The following is a 16,880-nucleotide window of genomic DNA, read 5'->3' on the forward strand; positions in this document are numbered from 1 at the left end:
AAAATCGGATTTATTTGTGTATGCGTCACAAATAAATAAATAAATTATTTATCTTCGAAAACATATCGGTTAGAAGATAAAATATTTTTCTATTAAAAATTCAATTTAAATTTATAAAGTACCCATTTTACTTTTTATTAAAAAAAATAAAAATATGTAACATTTTAAGATAAATATTTAGTCTAATTGATCAATTTTTAGAGTAAATTATTTATTTTCTTATTTGTGACTAGGGGTGGCAACGAGTTGTTAAAGAGCAAGTTAGGTCACACTCGTATTCGGCTTGTTGGTGTATCAAGCTGAGCGAGCGAGTTTGGATTTTAGGTTCCGAGCTAAAATTATTGCTCAAGACCGGCTCGTGGCTTGTCCGAGCAAGTCGAGCTACCTCGTTACAAGCTTGGCAGATTTATAAATTTATATATTTTTTTTCCTGCTATATCTTAAATTTTCATAACACATCTTATCAATTATGGCTAAAACAAAATAATATTTATATAACTAATTACTGAGGAATACTCTTAATTCAATTATAATTAAGCAAATCAACTATTATAAATTAACTTTACAGCTAAATTCATACATACAAATATATCAAAAATCCTAAATTCATACAAACATATCCACATAATAAATTCATGCATACCAAATCAAACAAATTCATACAAATTAACTTAATTGCTTATAATTAATTCACACATATTTCATACAAAATTACCAATTAACTTAAACACAGTCCAAAGTGCAATTGCCATAACATTGACTATAACATCTATAGACCATAATATCCCCAATCTGAAGTGAACGGATCTGATTAAACTATTAAACTATGTATATTAAATAGCTCGTTAACAATCGAGCTGACTCGTGCCGAGCCAGGCCAAACTCAAACTCATTAATTCTTGCTCGAATATGTAGCGAGCGAGCTAATTTTAACTCGATCCACTAACAAACGAACTGTTACCGATCGAGTCACGGACGAATACCAAGCGGGCCATGAGCCACGAACTTTTTTGCCAGTCCTACTTGTGACACACACAAGCATATACCTAAATGTCAATGTATGCATCACAAGTAGAGCAGTAAATCATTTGTCCTAAAAAATCAATCAGCTAGAAGACAGAACATTTTCGTACACAAACTACATATTGTTTATTTTTTAGTTAAGGATACAATGGGTACTTTATAAATTTAAAATGAGTTTGAATAGAAAAGTAATCAATTGGATAAATTTGTCAATTTTTGAAACTTAGAAGGGTAAATATGATATTATGAATTTTAGAGGGAACATACATAATTTCGAGGTTTCTGAGGGTATACATAAAATTCCCCTATACTTAAATTGATCCTTTACTCTATATATCTACCGGTACTAAGCTGATCTTTTATCACTCTTAACATATGGATTATTATCTTTCTTTTCCTATTCTGTTATTCTCTTTTCTTCTCCTCATTCTTCTCCTTTTCAAGTCCAAAACATATCATTCAAAACCAAGTCAAAGGTTTCCTCCAGGGCCATGGCCTCTCCCTATTATTGGAAACATCCACAATCTTATCGGGTCACTCCCGCATCATAGGATGCGAGAGTTATCAAGGCAGTTTGGACCACTTATGCTACTTCACCTTGGCGAGACCCGGACCATTGTTGTCTCCTCACGCGATGCTGCCAGAGAAATCATGAAAACCCATGACATCAATTTTGCATCTCGTCCGATCGGCGCTACCATGGATATCCTAACTTTTGGTGGGAAGGGTATTGGTTTTGCTCCCTATGGGGAATACTGGCGACAGGTGCGCAAAATATGTACTCTGGAGTTACTAAGCAATAGAAGGGTCCAGTCATACAAGTCAATACGGGAGGAAGAAGTTTCCAATCTGATAAAATCTCTCTCTTCAAGCTCATCTCATTGCCAACCAGTCAACCTTAGCAAGAGGCTAGCATCACTTATAAATGATATTGTTGCAAGGGCCATTTTTGGAAGCAAGTGTAAGAATCAAGATATGTTTTTACAGGAGCTTAACAACGTAGTGAAGCTTGCCTCAGGCTTTAATTTAAATGACTTGTTTCCATCATCATTGCTAGTAAGATTGGTAAGCACAGCAGCGAAAAAGGCAGAGAGGTGCCATCAGGCAAGAAGTGGCTTCTTAGATGAGGTAATTGAGCAGCACAGAGACGGAAAGGTTGCCATAGGAGAGGGTGAGGTGGAGGATTTGCTAGGTGTTTTGCTGAGATTACACGACGACGACACGCCTACGAATCCTCTTGACATGGAAACCGTCAAAGCTGTGATCTTGGTGAGCTCTGTTACTGGTACAAAAGCATGCATACATTTAATATACCTGATTTAAATTGATCAATACTAACATTTATTTACATATCTACAAACTTTTTACTCAAATAAAATTTTCATTTGCAAACTGGAGTTAGCTATTTTGAATTTTGTTACCGTTCCAATACTTGGTGGAAACAGCATAATGAAATAAATTTATCTTTTGAAACTAAAAAAATACAAACTACAACTAACAAGTTTCAAAGATAATTTTAGTCTATGTAAAATTTTTAGGAACCTAATGCAGGTACATACAAAATCACAAGTACATCCTATCTACCACATCCATTGACATTTTCTTCAATTTTCAGGATCTTTTTGGAGCAGGTACTGAGACGTCATCAGCAACCATTGAATGGGCCATGTCAGAGCTCCTTAGGAAACCCACAACTATGAAAAAGGCACAGTCAGAAGTACGCGGACTTCTCAAGGGAAGCACACATGTATCTGAGTCAGATCTAGACAAACTAAATTACTTGCATTTAGTCATCAAAGAAACACTGAGGCTGCACACACCTCTTCCTTTTCTTCTCCCAAGACAGTGCAGAACGGCATGCCGCATCTTTGATTATGATATAGCCGAGGGAACGACTGTGTTAATAAATGTTTGGGCAATAGGTATGTTTGTTTTTACTTAAAAAGTTAAAAATAAAAGCCCCAAAGTACTATTTAACCAATGCCTTTTCTTATCAGAAATAGGTTTTCTAGTAATTAATGAGCCGATATGGTAGGGATACTTAAAGCTTTGGTTTGGTTGTGATGCATCAATTTCTAAAAGTAATTTAAGCAAGTTGGAAAGTATTGAAGGTAATTGTAATCAAAATTTAATTCTATTTATACACTTTTTACAGGCCGAGATCCAAAATACTGGGAAGATCCAGAGGATTTTAAGCCAGAAAGATTTATGAACAGCAGCACCGATTTTAAAGGAAATGATTTTGAGTTTCTACCTTTTGGATCAGGACGAAGGATGTGTGCTGGTGTGTCCTTAGGCCTTGCCAATATAGAATTGCCTCTTGCTAGCCTCCTTTATCATTTTGATTGGAAACTTCCTGATGGATTGAAACCAGAAGAAATTGACATGTCAGAGTCACTTGGTATCACAGCTAGAAAGAAAACACCACTTATGTTGTATGCAGTGCCACACGAAACAAATATTGGGATACATGGGTTAGGGTCGGCTCATTAGACAGAACCAGAAAAACAATTTTTCTTTTAGTTGTTTCTCGATGTGTTTTAAGCAGCGCACACAACGTGTTTGATGAAATGTTTCAATGACATTTTTGTTGGGCTTCAGGTTCCTAAGAAAAACTATATTGGATACATCAGCTATTTTCATGTTTTCTAAAGTTTACTTAAATTCCTCCTAAAAAAAAGCAGGAGGGATATTTGTTGATGATTTTCCCAAGTTAGCTGCAATATATAGGAGTGCCTGTACAAAAGTACAATTATTATTGCCTTGTGCAAATGTTTGCTGCCAGATTATGAAATAAGAGTTTTCATTAGGCAAAAGCAAATTATGACAGTGGATTCACTAACAAGTCATAACATGACTTTAAGCACTTGAATAACCAATGAAAGAAAGATGAAATCAATACAGCACATACACAAAAACATGATATTTCCAAGTGGTTTTCGAGGTTCACGCACCTTGAGTTGAAGCAAAATAACTCGCTATCTAACAATGGTGGCATTGTTTGGTTAATTGCAGGATTTGAAATGCTCCGTGCACTTAAAGAAATAGAATTCCTTGTAAAAATAACCGCTGTCAATCTCTCATATCTCGTATGGAAATCCTTGATGAAGTACCCCTTAGCTAGAACACCGGGAGAAAATTACTATTTTACTTTTACTTTTTGTGGGAATTTCACGTACACCCCTCAAAAACCTTGAAATTATGTATTTCTTCTCAAATTCATAATACCATATTTACCCTTAAAACTTTTAAAAACTCATAAATTTACCAATTTATTGATTTTGTTATACTAAGTGCACCTCTAATTGCTCAAAAACTGAAATTAAATTGCAATTGAAAGTAAATAGATGAGTTTAGAGAAATTTGACACGCGGGATGTTAACGGAGTTCGACAAAATAAAGGCCTACGTCTCCGGGGCTTCGCAACCTCAAGTGGTGCGCATTTCTATTACCCAATACGAAAGGATTACAACTTGTGAACCATTAAGTCTTTACACACCAAGCGGGAAGTCAAACGACCAATTAAAAGAGATGAGAACAAGGTCTCTTAATTCAAGCTACTCAAGAGAAACACTCAATATATCACTCTAACCTAATCTAATTTGATATTAGTGAAGTGGGTTTGAGGTTGTTTGAGAGATTTTGAAGTTTTAAGCTCTCACAACAATGGAGTAAGCTAAGCTCTCATAAAATCGCTTTTTAGAAGATTATGATCAGTTGAGATAATTAGGGAAGAAAGCTCAATCCCCTATTTATCGAGTTAGCTCAAAAATGAGCTAATTGAGCTAAAACGTTACAACGTTTTCACAAAACGTTACAACGTTTTCACAAAACGTTACAACATTTTTCCTTTGTGATTTTTAGGTTTTCAAATTGTCTGATAGCTCAGCTTAAACGATCCAAAACATTACATAACGTTTTACTCTGTAAAATCTTCATAAAAAACAGGAATTGTTTGAAGCTCAGATTTAATTAAAACGTTATAACGTTTGATGGAAATGTTACAACTTTTATAATTTGAATTTTAGCTTTGATATAGCTGTACTTATCATTCTGATAATTTCTAAATCATTACAACGTTTTAAGTTGTTTTTGTACAGCTGTGCTTTATTAGTTCTGACAATCCTAAAACGTTACAACGTTTTACAAAAACGTTACAACGTTTTACAAAAACGTTACAACGTTTTACAAAAACGTTACAACGTTTTACAAAAACGTTACAACGTTTTACAAAAACGTTACAACGTTTTACAAAAACGTTATAATGTTTTAGGGTGTTTTTGAGTTTGATTAAGCTGTTACTTCAACGTTTCTGACAGGTTCAAAACGTTACAACGTTTTATAAACGTTACTAACGTTTTATCTCTGTTAAACAGCCTCAAACTTACTTTACCAAGTATCTGATTTTACAATTTATATTCTTGATAAAAGTCTTCATGATTTCTTCAGTCCAAGCACTCCATAATGTAACTCCATTTGATTTGAACCTACATATCTTTCAAGAAAATAGAAGAAATCATAAAATTCAATAATTGTATGTTTTTGCAAATTAGTCAAATAGATGAAAAAGATTATTGCTCGAACAACAGATTTTTCTATTAAAAGTTAAAAATCATCTTAAATTTATAAAATACATATTTTACTCTTTTATAAAAATGTTCATATCTCAACTAGTCGATTTCTGAGGACAAATAGTTCATTTCTTGATGCATACAACACAGTATTTAGGTATACATTTGTGTATGCGTCACAAATAAATAAATTAATCATTTATCTTCGAAAACATATCGATTAGAAGATAAAATATTTTTCTTGCACATACTATATATTTCTATTTTAAATAAAGGGTAAAACGGGTGTTTTATAATTTAAAATGAGTTCTAATAGAAAAAAGTAAATAATATGAGTAAATTTGTGAGTTTTTGAAATTTAAAAGAATAAACATGATATAACGAGGAAGAAATATATAATTTCAAAGGGTATAATAAAATTCCCTCTTACTTTTTATCCCAGAACTCTAAATCTGATGCCCGCTCTCTTTCATTCGATTCGCTTCGTAATATATACACGCTTAATTTGCATGAATATTAAAGTATCATTACGTATCATGAAGCAAATCGGATAGAATGAAGTGGGCATCCGACCCATCAAACGAACCCTGCTTCTAAGTTGTAAACGGAACGTGTATACTGATTTATTTGAGAGGTTTTTTGTATGATTGTTGAATAGTCAATATTCCATCTTAGCCTTTCTAAACGTTAAACATAATTCTATGTATTATTTTATCCATATCCTTTTTTTTTGGGTACATTGACACGGCCCTTATAACGCATTTTTTAGTTAAACATAATTATATGTATTATTTTATCCATATCCTTTTTTTTTTTGGGTACATTGACACGGCCCTAATAGCTCATTTTTCAGTTAAAACATAACGATATGCCTTCTGGTGGGCCCTCTTTTCTCCATTTTCTTACTTTAAGCTCCAAATGAATTTACATAATGGCTAAATTCAATGATTAGTTAGGAATAAAGTACATTGTAATTGTATTGAGATTACTAAATTAAAAATGGACCAACGCAGGAGGTTCTTGCATTTAAATGAAATGACAAGGAATTTTTTTATTGAAGAGTTTGGATATAACTTCTTCTTCTTTTTTTTAAATATCGGCAAAGTCTTTTCGGCTCATGGACTACTGTCTATGATTGAATTGAGTTCTTAAAACTTTTTATGTTTAATTGAGTTCCTTAATTAAGGGCGTGCTCCAGAAACCACTTACGCAGAGGAAGGAGACAAAAGACGAAGGAAGGAACGCGAGCTCTTGTTACTCTGTCTACATCCTGAATAGGAGGGGGGGGGGGGGGGGGGGTGCAAAGCTTTGTACGTAGAGTTCCTCCTAGCACAGTAGCGTTTCATTTCCTCTCCTCTTTGATTTCTTCATTTCTAGAGCGAGTAAACGTGGTGACAGCTCCAGTCTGAGAGCATCTCCTCTTCCTTCTCTTTAATGAAGGATTTCTCTCCTAGCACAGCCTAAGTATTGTTTTCGGTTCAAATGAGCCCTTGAACCTCTTTTTTTTCAATCAAGTCTCTCGCATGTTGATTTGCTATTATTTATTGTTGACACAGACTAGTTGGCATCCAATCAACTAACTGGGCTAGAAGTCTAGAACTATTGAATAGTAAATATAAATCATATATGAGGAGGGTTCAAATGCCTTTATTTTTTGTGTCTCCATCATGCCTCCATTTTTAAAAACTTAAATAACTCAAAGTTTACAACTTAAACGTCAAAATAAAACTGTTAGATGTGATCTATGTTATTTTCTCTTTGTGCCTATAAAAAATTATCACATTTTGATTTTGCTTTTATATGAATTAATAAGTTGCAAAATCAACGTCTAGAAATTATCCACATTTGTATACATTTTTACAAGCTCAAGATGACAATCAAAACAAAGTTGAAATGTCATAATTTTTTACATGTGCATAGATAAAATGATATAGTTCATATTCAATGGTTTTATTTTTAATTTTAAGATTTAAATTTTGAGTTATTAAAAATTTTAAAAATGGAGGCATGATGGAGGCACAAAAAATAGAGGCATTTGAACCCTTCTCATCATATATAATATATATCACGAAAAAAATATGTATCATTATAATTAAATAAATATCGAATCTGTGTATGATATAGCTTTACTACTATCTGATCCGTATTTGATCCATTTTCACTATTACATCTATCTATCTCATTCAAACATAGTGTTGGAGGAAAAAAAATAAAGAAAAAGATACAATTCGTGGGATTGAGTTTTATTCGTAGGATTTGGAAAAAAAACGTATTCAAAGTCAGATCCGTTCAATTTGTTTTGAAATTCGTGTGAACGAATTCAAAGTTAATTAATTTAAATGATTTCATAAATCTAAACCGTCCGTACAAACTTTTACATAGATCGAACGGTGTAGATCATACCGTGAATAATACTTTACATTGAGTCAATAGTTACAGTTAAAAAATTGTTCAATTAAGCTGAATATAATAATTCAGATGCTTGATGAACGATAAAATAGAGACTTGTTTGAACCAAATCAATAGTTTGTGAAACTTCATTAAATTAAAAAAAAATTCTAACTCGAACCAAAGTCAATAATTCAGGATATAAGAAGGACTTTGATCAATAATAATTGGGATTTTGGGAGGGCTGTTATGTAATTTCTCTCTCGCGCCTTCTAAACCCTTCAATCCCGCTCTTGCGCTGTCACCACACTGCCAGTCTGACACCCCGAGCGCCGGAGCCGATGGCCATGCTATGCGATCCAGAAGCGCTGGATTCACTTTCAGAAGATGCGATCGCAGGCATTCTACAATACTGGGCCCACTTCTGCGACCTCACCGACTCTCTCCTTTATCAAAATGTCCCCAGCTGCGGTCTGGATTCCCAGTTGGGACCCACCATCGCAACGCTGTGCGACCATGGCCTCGCCTCTCTCCTCCAAGACCACTTTCTTCTGTCTTTGGAGGTAATTTCAGTTGTGTGCTTGCTCTCTTAATTTAGGTACCTGACCTTTTGCAAATGTACCCTTTAATGTAATATTTTTGCCAGTATGTTTCACATTTCAATATAAGCTTTCCTAGAAGGTAAACAGTTTAAGGACCATTATGCAGAGCCCTGCTAAAGTCTAATTCAGAAAAAAGAAAAAAGAAAAACACATCAGCAATTTACTCAAAGAGTACATAGCAACTGCTTCATCTTGTAGTAGTTATATAATCTTTAGTTTGTTTTGTAATTTCTTGCAGGAAGCATTCAAGAAGTCAGCAGTCAAGAAATTTTGGCAACAATTTCATTCCTACTGTTATGCCTCTGCAATTGAGAAGGCTAATTTTCATGTAAGCCATCAAATTTGCTTTTTCTTGTGTTTCCCTCTTAGTTTTTGGACATGATGGGTTACATCCCCGGATTGGGTTTTTCTATGTCTAAATGTAATTGGTGTCATCATCTTTTGTATCATGCTGAAGAAAGAGTGGCGCCTAGCAGTGGATTTTTCAATGACTGTCATGTTATTTATTCCTAATAACCAAACTTTTATAGGAACAAGATAACTGGCCTGAGGAGATATTGAGCAAGTCTTTGAAAGAAATTTGCTCAGAAAAGAGATCCCAGGAAAACTGCCTTTTGGTTCTGGTCGAAAGTTTGAAGTCGTATGAGGACAGAATTGCAAAAAGAGAGTCAGAGATAGAGCATCCTAGTTCACAACTCATGTCTAGGTACCAGTTGATGGTGTCTTCAGTTCTTCTCACAACACTGCCTTGGGATTTTCCAGGTCATATTAAATAAAATAATATTATTTGTTCCCTTGTGAAGTTCAGTATTGAATATTTTCCCTAAAAGATTTACAATGTGCATATGCAATCTGAAATGTTGTACTTTGCATAGGTGCAATATGGTACTTGATATTCCCTAGTTATACTGCTGCCACCCTTAATATTAATCCGCTACCATCAACAGCTTGGCTAGAAAGCTCATTGATTCGAAGTAACAATTTTTACAAGTTTCTAGATGTCTAAAGCAAACAGTAGAATTGTGGGGGTTATTAAGCAACAGTTTGATGCAAACCTGCATCTGCAATAACTTCGTAATAAATATACTTGATCAACTAAGATAAATTGATGATTTATATTATAATGACTATAAGGTATACAAAAGTAACAATTTTCATAGCCTGTATGTATATATGAAGTTTTCTGGTATTATATGACACAACATATTAATTCACTCAGATGGTTGGCACAGGTTTGTAAGGGCTGTGATGAGGTTTTATGCTAATTATATGATGCAGCACATTAGTTGACTCAGATAGTTGCCTGGTGCCAAGCAGATGATTGTCTTATATATTGTTGACAAAGGTCCTCTCTAAAATAACCAGCATAATCTGCTTCCTAATTTTAGTTATTCCCCTCAATTATAGATATACTGAGAATATATTTCAAGAAAAAGCTGGAAGAACTAAACTCTATGATAGCTGATGGTGATAATTATGAACTTGCGACCAACATTCATGATTCGCAAAACGATGCTGATTTTTATCATATGGATACCTCCATGTGTGAGTGCAATGGTTTGGTTATGCAAATTGGAAAGGTCGTCAGTGACCTAAGGAGTCTTGGTTTTACCTCCATGGCTGAAGATGCCTACTCCTTTGCCATATTTTTGCTTTTAAAGGTAAGTGAGGTTTATGTAATTATGAATTACAGCAATTTCATTACTTATTTAATTGGACGATATTATGTATTGCCTTCCAAATCTCAAAAGATATTAATCGTATAAAGCAACAAATAAATCCTGGTTCAACTCATCCCTTTACTATGTTGTAAAAGAAATGCTAAAACAAACCCTCTGTGCTCATCTATATTTCCATTAGTTAAACGAGAAAATACAAGGGGTAGTTTACAAACTATTGAGAAAATATTTTCCATGTTTTGAAAGGGTATGCATGGTATATCTTGTCTTGAATAGTATCATGCCACTCGTTGGATTTAGGCACACATGAAAATTTTCCTAACTAATTAATGAAGCATTCTTTTGTACCTTCTATGACTTTCTGAGCAGTCAAAGGTTAATGAATTAGCGGGAGATGATTACAGGGTTCCTGTTCTTTGGTCATTGAAGAAGTGGATTCGGGTAAAGTTTTTGACCCTTCTCTGTTAGCATTTGTAGCTGAATATTTTTTTAGTTAAATCTTCTTTTACTTTAATCTATCTTCAAATTATGCCAGCAAAGCAAACATCTTCAAGCTATTCATGGTACACCTTAGTTGATTCTGTATATCATTTGATCTACTATAATTTTTTGGATATTGTGTACCTTTTGATTAATAAACTGGTACACATTTTCTTACTTGTCCCAGTATAACTTGTGTTGATTTTGGTGCCTTTTCTTGACCAAATTTGGTGTTTTGGTGCTGAGCTGGCAACTTTTGTATTCAATCAGTACTGTTTTATGTTCAATCCAATCCATCAGCATTATCACAGTTTCATTGATAGACTCAAATTACAATTTGAGTTATATGAGTATGGGATAATTCGAATTGGTATAGAATTGGAGGATATTACAAACTACAAAACAATACATGTTGAATACCATTGACACAGTACTGCTTGCAGAATATCTTAATTGTTCAGATTTGATCTCACCATCTCTCTCTCTCTCTCTCTCTCTAGGCTGTACCTCTTCAGTTCTTGCATGACTTGCTGGGATACCTAGGAGACTCCATTGAATATGAAAAAGAATCACTGAATGTAAAGTCGCCTTTAGCTTCTCAACCTTCATCCTTTCCAGGGATTGGCATCCCTTCTGAAGCCCTTGTTAGATGGCAACTGCGGCTCGAATATTTTGCCTATGAGACCTTGCAAGACTTGAGGATTGGGAAACTTTTTGAAATCATTGTAGATTATCCAGACAGGTAGACATTCTCATTTGCACAACAATTACTCATAGAAAGCTCCAAACATTCCCCAACTTATTATGAATTTGTAGAAAACTCTTTCTTTTCTTTTCTTTTTTTTTTGCAAAATAGCCCCTACTGTTAGTATTTGACAAGGATAGCTGGGTTTAAAACTGATATAAGAAGTACAATATAGATTACTTAATCTTCTACTCTAAAATTAATGGGCAATCTGTTTTAATGAAAATCATTCCCAACTAATAACTTGTTGTTTTCTGTTGTGCTAGCATGTAGCATGTATTAATGGCCAAATAATAACTGACTTTTTGCAATTAATAAAAAGAGGGGGCTGTTCTACAATCTCAAGTTAATTGAGGTGTTTCTGTTGCAAATTTATCTTTTATTATCCATTCTTTGTAACTACACCTTTACAATCTTGCTGGAATTTTTTTAGCTCTCCTGCGATAGAGGACCTGAAACGATGCCTTGAGTACACCGGCCAACACTCGAAACTTGTTGACTCCTTCATATCCTCTCTAAAATACCGTCTTTTGACAGCCGGTGCATCAACCAATGACATATTGCACCAATATGTATCTACCATAAAAGCGCTAAGAACAATCGACCCAGCTGGTGTGTTTCTAGAAGCAGTAGGAGAGCCAATCAGGGATTATCTGAGGGGTAGAAAGGACACAATAAAGTGCATTGTTACTATGCTGACAGATGGTACCGGAGGTAACAGTGGCGGTTCAGGGAATGCAGGAGACAGCCTCTTGGAGGAGTTGAACAGAGATGCTGAGAACCAGGATGGTGCAGATTTTGAGGAGGATGGTGGAACTGATGAGAAGCAGGCATGGTTAAATGCCGAGCGGTATGTCATTTACGTGGTATTGATATTTGTATAGCATAAATTGGTATGGTGCAGAACCTAACTCATGTGGTACCTGTTCCCAGAATATACAGTTAATCCCCTACTAAACATCATATGTTTGATTAATCCTCATGTTGACCCAGTTTTCTGCTTAAGTCTCAACTGTGCATTCAATCTTGAACTTAATGGATCACGTCTCTAGTTTACCCTCAGTCTAAAAAACTAAGCACCTAATGATCCCAGTAACATTTAAAGGAATTAGGGGTCCAAAAACATGATTGAAATAGTACCTTTACCATAGCAGATTGATTCAGGAGCAAATACCGACGCTAGATCTTTGTTCCAAGCAAACAAATAAATGTCATGTCCTCAGTTTCTTGCCAAATCTGAATAGTATATGTATATTTATTTTCCTCTGTTTCTTTATTTTTATTTTTGCAATTTGACATGCAACTGTTGCATTCTGGCAGCTGGGAACCTGACCCTGTAGAAGCTGATCCATTAAAAGGAAGCCGAAACAGACGGAAAATTGACATACTCGAATTGATGGTGGGTATAATTGGCTCAAAGGATCAGCTTGTAAATGAATACCGAGTAATGTTGGCGGAGAAACTTCTCAACAAATCTGATTATGATATTGACTCTGAGATTCGCACTTTGGAGCTCCTTAAGGTTTTGTTATCTATGTAATCTTGTGCTGTGTTGAACTCTTTTTTCTGCTTCTTTTACTTATTTATTTTTCTGTTGGAGAAAAGGGCCCACATTTAATTTATTTTAAGGTGGTCATCAGGTCATGCAAGTCCTGATATACTCAAAAACCTTATATAAGTAGGTAGAATAATTAACCATGTAAGAAGTTCAAAAGCCTTTTTTTCAATGTGGACTAGTCCAGTATCCTCCTACCATCACCACCACCACCAAGTTGTGTGCCTGTTTGTCTGTGTCTTTGTGTTGCTATGTATGTGCTTTTCCTACTATGTTTATCTTAATTGTAGATACACTTTGGGGAAAGCAGCATGCAGAAGTGTGAAATTATGTTGAATGATCTGATTGATTCGAAGAGGACAAATGCTAACATCAAAGCAACTCTGGGAAAAGCTGCAGCCCCTGGTAATATGAAAAACTGGGGTTTCATTAGCTCAATTTACTTTTGGACGTGAAATCCAAGTGCATAATAGTTATTTACTTATTTCTTTGTTTTCTTTTGTCAAGGTTCTGAGCAAGGAGAAATGAACATCTCACTTGACATTCTTGATGCTACTATTATATCTTCAAACTTCTGGCCACCAATTCAAGTAATTTGTTGGTTTATTTATTTGGAATTGATAGTTTCAGGGAGCTCCTAAATGAAAAATGATCATGATTATTGAAACTACTAGCATAATCTCTCATTTTAATGAAAAATGAATATATTTATTGAAATAAGTAATATTCTTATTTCTTTATATTCTAATTAAAGGTTACTACTTCGAAAATTAATCTTACATTTTTTGTGAAACTAAAAGATAACTTGTAAAAATTTCTTTTTAAAGTCTGTTATATTATTTCATTACCCTAGTTTACTATTTTCTAGGAAGAAGAACTCAATATTCCTTCTTCAGTCAACCAGTTATTATCTGATTATGCCAAGAGGTTCCACGAGATAAAAACCCCTCGAAAGCTAATGTGGAAGAAAAACCTGGGAACAGTAAAGGTTGTGAGAGCATCCTAATTTTTTTTTTTTTTTGTTATTTAAACTTATTTTATGTAATCTCACTAAGTTCTGCTATCAGCTGGAACTACAATTTGAAGACAGGAGTATGCGATTCACTGTATCACCTGTTCATGCTGCTATTATAATGCAATTTCAGGAGAAACCAAGGTATTGGATATTAATCATTGGTTACTTGTCTAACTTCTCTTTATATGCCGCATAATTTTAATAATGCTTTATGGTTTGTTTAGTTGGAGTTCTAAAAGCCTTGCAGCAGAAATTGGGATGCCTGCAGATACATTAAACAGGAGAATAAGCTTTTGGATTAGTAAGGTATTGTACAAAATTTTATCATGTTTCTATAGGCTTCTAATTCATGAAAATGTGATAGCTTTTGTAAAGCAGGTTGTGTTAATAATCGGAAAAAGAAAAAGGAAGAAGAAAGACAAAATTAAAAATAGCACTTGCAACCAGCATAGCTGTGACTAATAATGGAGTTTTTCTTTTCCATTTCCTTTCTAATCAGTGCTTTGTAGCATAAACTCAAGTAGGCCTTATTATCAAATTATCCATTCCCTGATACTAACTATTTTTTTTTTCTCTTCTAGCTTGGAATCTTGACAGAGTCAGGTGATAACAGCTGATAAGCTGATATTTACCGCACTAGATAGCTTGTTTGATTAAAGTAGCACAAAATTGAGATTTGCTACCAACTTGCCTTTAAAAAATTTCATATAATTCTACAAAATCGATTTATAATCTACCCATGCCCAAAAAAAAAAAAAAAATCCATCTACATCTTTTTGGTATGATATTAGTTTTAAAATTTAACTTCGATGAAAATTTGCTGTAATATGCATGAAATTGTTAACATGTAGCTGATTATAAGTTTTCCATTGCAGCAATCTAGTTACTGGGTATTATCTCAAATAATTGAAAAACTGTTGGGTGCTAGTAGTAGTTATTTTTTAAAAGAGTATGGGTATTATTATGCAAGTGCATGAAATATGATCGACTCTCCATACAAATCAATTGCATTAGAAAACCAAGTTGGAGACTTGGAGTCTCTGATCTTAAATTGCATTTTTAACCCTCAATTAACAGTAACCATTCCTTTTTCACTTTAATGTCTTTTAGGGGATCCTGACAGAGTCAGCAGGGCGGGAACCTGACGACCCGAGTTTTACCATAGTAGACAGCATGGCAGATTTGAACAAGAATGGCCTTACAAGTGAAGGCTGCCAATTGATGGAAGAAGAATCCGAGAGATCTGTAGCCTCTGTAGAGGAGCAACTGATTAAAGAGATGACGGTGTTTGAGGTTTTAGCCTTTTTTTTTATCTGATACAGAAGGCAGGCTAAAAGGCCTGTACCAAGGTTTTTTTGTCATATATTAAAGGATAGAATTTTGCTATTGATCCAACAAAATCTTTAAAATTCATTGTCCTAAGAATTGCAATTTTTTATGTACATCATGCTTCAGGATGTGCTCAAGATACCCATTTTTCTTATTCTTTTGATGAGCTAGACATTAGGGATCCTTGGGCGAAAAATGGAAGGACCTTGTACGGTTTGGTGGGATATTCAATCTTGACAAGTTATGGGGGATATTTTATGCATTCTGGGCAACAAACACAATTTGTCCAATTCAAGTAGCTTTGAATCCCCGTTTTTATATTAGAAGCAATCTTAGTATTGGATGATCATGTACTCTTCCAACGGTATTGCAGAAATTTATCATGGGATTGCTCACTAATTACGGCACTGCAACACTTGACAAAATACACAACACTTTAAAGGTAAGTTGGCTCAATTTTTCATGCTACAACATATCTTATGTAATCTAGTTATCTTTAAGCTTCTAACAAAATGATATATTTCAGATGTTTTGCATCTCTGAACCAACATACGACAAGTCGCTCCACCAATTGCAGAGCTTTCTGTCTGATCTCATATCCGAGGAAAAGATAGAAATGAGGGACGGATTGTACTCTTTAAAGAAGTAGAAATGCTATGCAGTTATACCAACCTGAATCATGACCTTCATCATCCCCCGGTTCAAATGACAGGTAGAAAGAAAAAGGAGATATTTTGATGACAACCAAGTTAATTCTACCTTTTCTTCTCTATTCTGCATTAATTTCCGACTTTATTTTCTGTCCTTAGATGTGCACCCAAATGATCAATAATTTCTAAGTACAATAGATATGAAGTTAGAAAAGCCAATAAAGACATCTATTGCCTCTCTTTGGGTATGATCAAAATCTCCTGATCAGGGTACTGTGATTTTTATCACCATGAATAAATGATATTTTTCTGCTGGAGATCTTAACACACATCAAATCTTTGCATGTTGCAACTTTCGACGGTTTCAACTAAAATGAACTGTCATTCCATAAACAAAGTACTAACCTAAGAATAAATATTCAGTAAATATTGCAACTTGACATGTCAATTTTAAGATCTAATGAAGTGTTATGTAAAATATGAACTAATTAGTATATCTGTGTCAAAAGTTTGCCTCCAGAGCTTGAGCAACTATGCGTTTTCTGTATAGGTAAAACACGTTCTTTTTAAATTTAAATATTTCAGTATTTGCTAATAGTACTTGATGTCTGGTTTGTTATTTCAGGTACTTCCTGTTCCTTTTAGCACAAAGACTATCATGATTTATTGACAGTGCGGCTTGGGAAGTCAAATTTGAAAAATTCTTAGTCCATAAATGTAGACATTTCTTATATAATTAAAAATTATGAGCTCGTAATATAATCAGATGTCATATTGTCATTTAATTCTAACTTGCTAGTTATTTGTATACAAATAAGTTCATGCTTCAGGTAAAAGTACTAT

The 16,880-nt window shown here is 34.2% G+C and overlaps 2 protein-coding genes across 5 annotated transcripts; both read left to right on the forward strand.

Annotated features, from left to right (window-relative positions):
• Positions 1-1,356: 1,356 nt before the first annotated feature.
• On the forward strand, positions 1,357-3,599 carry LOC144565943 (desmethyl-deoxy-podophyllotoxin synthase-like). The gene is made up of 3 exons (XM_078315791.1): positions 1,357-2,292; positions 2,639-2,945; positions 3,179-3,599. The coding sequence occupies exons 1-3, from the start codon at positions 1,399-1,401 to the stop codon at positions 3,514-3,516; spliced, it is 1,539 nt and encodes a 512-aa protein (XP_078171917.1). The 5' UTR covers positions 1,357-1,398; the 3' UTR covers positions 3,517-3,599.
• Positions 3,600-8,211: 4,612 nt separating this feature from the next.
• On the forward strand, positions 8,212-16,817 carry APC2 (anaphase-promoting complex/cyclosome 2). 4 transcript variants are annotated; one of them, XR_013515090.1, is made up of 17 exons: positions 8,212-8,545; positions 8,823-8,912; positions 9,115-9,346; positions 9,992-10,245; positions 10,633-10,704; positions 11,244-11,485; positions 11,922-12,338; positions 12,809-13,010; positions 13,334-13,448; positions 13,551-13,633; positions 13,912-14,031; positions 14,111-14,199; positions 14,283-14,364; positions 15,169-15,351; positions 15,761-15,829; positions 15,914-16,135; positions 16,663-16,817. XR_013515090.1 is itself a non-coding variant. In XM_078315827.1 (16 exons), the coding sequence occupies exons 1-16, from the start codon at positions 8,324-8,326 to the stop codon at positions 16,034-16,036; spliced, it is 2,595 nt and encodes an 864-aa protein (XP_078171953.1). In that variant the 5' UTR covers positions 8,212-8,323; the 3' UTR covers positions 16,037-16,385. The 4 variants fall into 4 exon arrangements, 1 of the variants encoding a protein (XP_078171953.1); XR_013515089.1 differs by having other exon boundaries at positions 15,914-16,099; XR_013515091.1 differs by lacking the exon at positions 16,663-16,817 and having other exon boundaries at positions 14,130-14,199; positions 15,914-16,101.
• The last annotated feature ends 63 nt before the right edge of the window (positions 16,818-16,880 follow it).

Source organism: Carex rostrata, chromosome 15 (assembly GCF_964058835.1).
Source record: "Carex rostrata chromosome 15, lpCarRost1.2, whole genome shotgun sequence".
Classification (NCBI taxonomy): Eukaryota; Viridiplantae; Streptophyta; class Magnoliopsida; order Poales; family Cyperaceae; genus Carex; species Carex rostrata.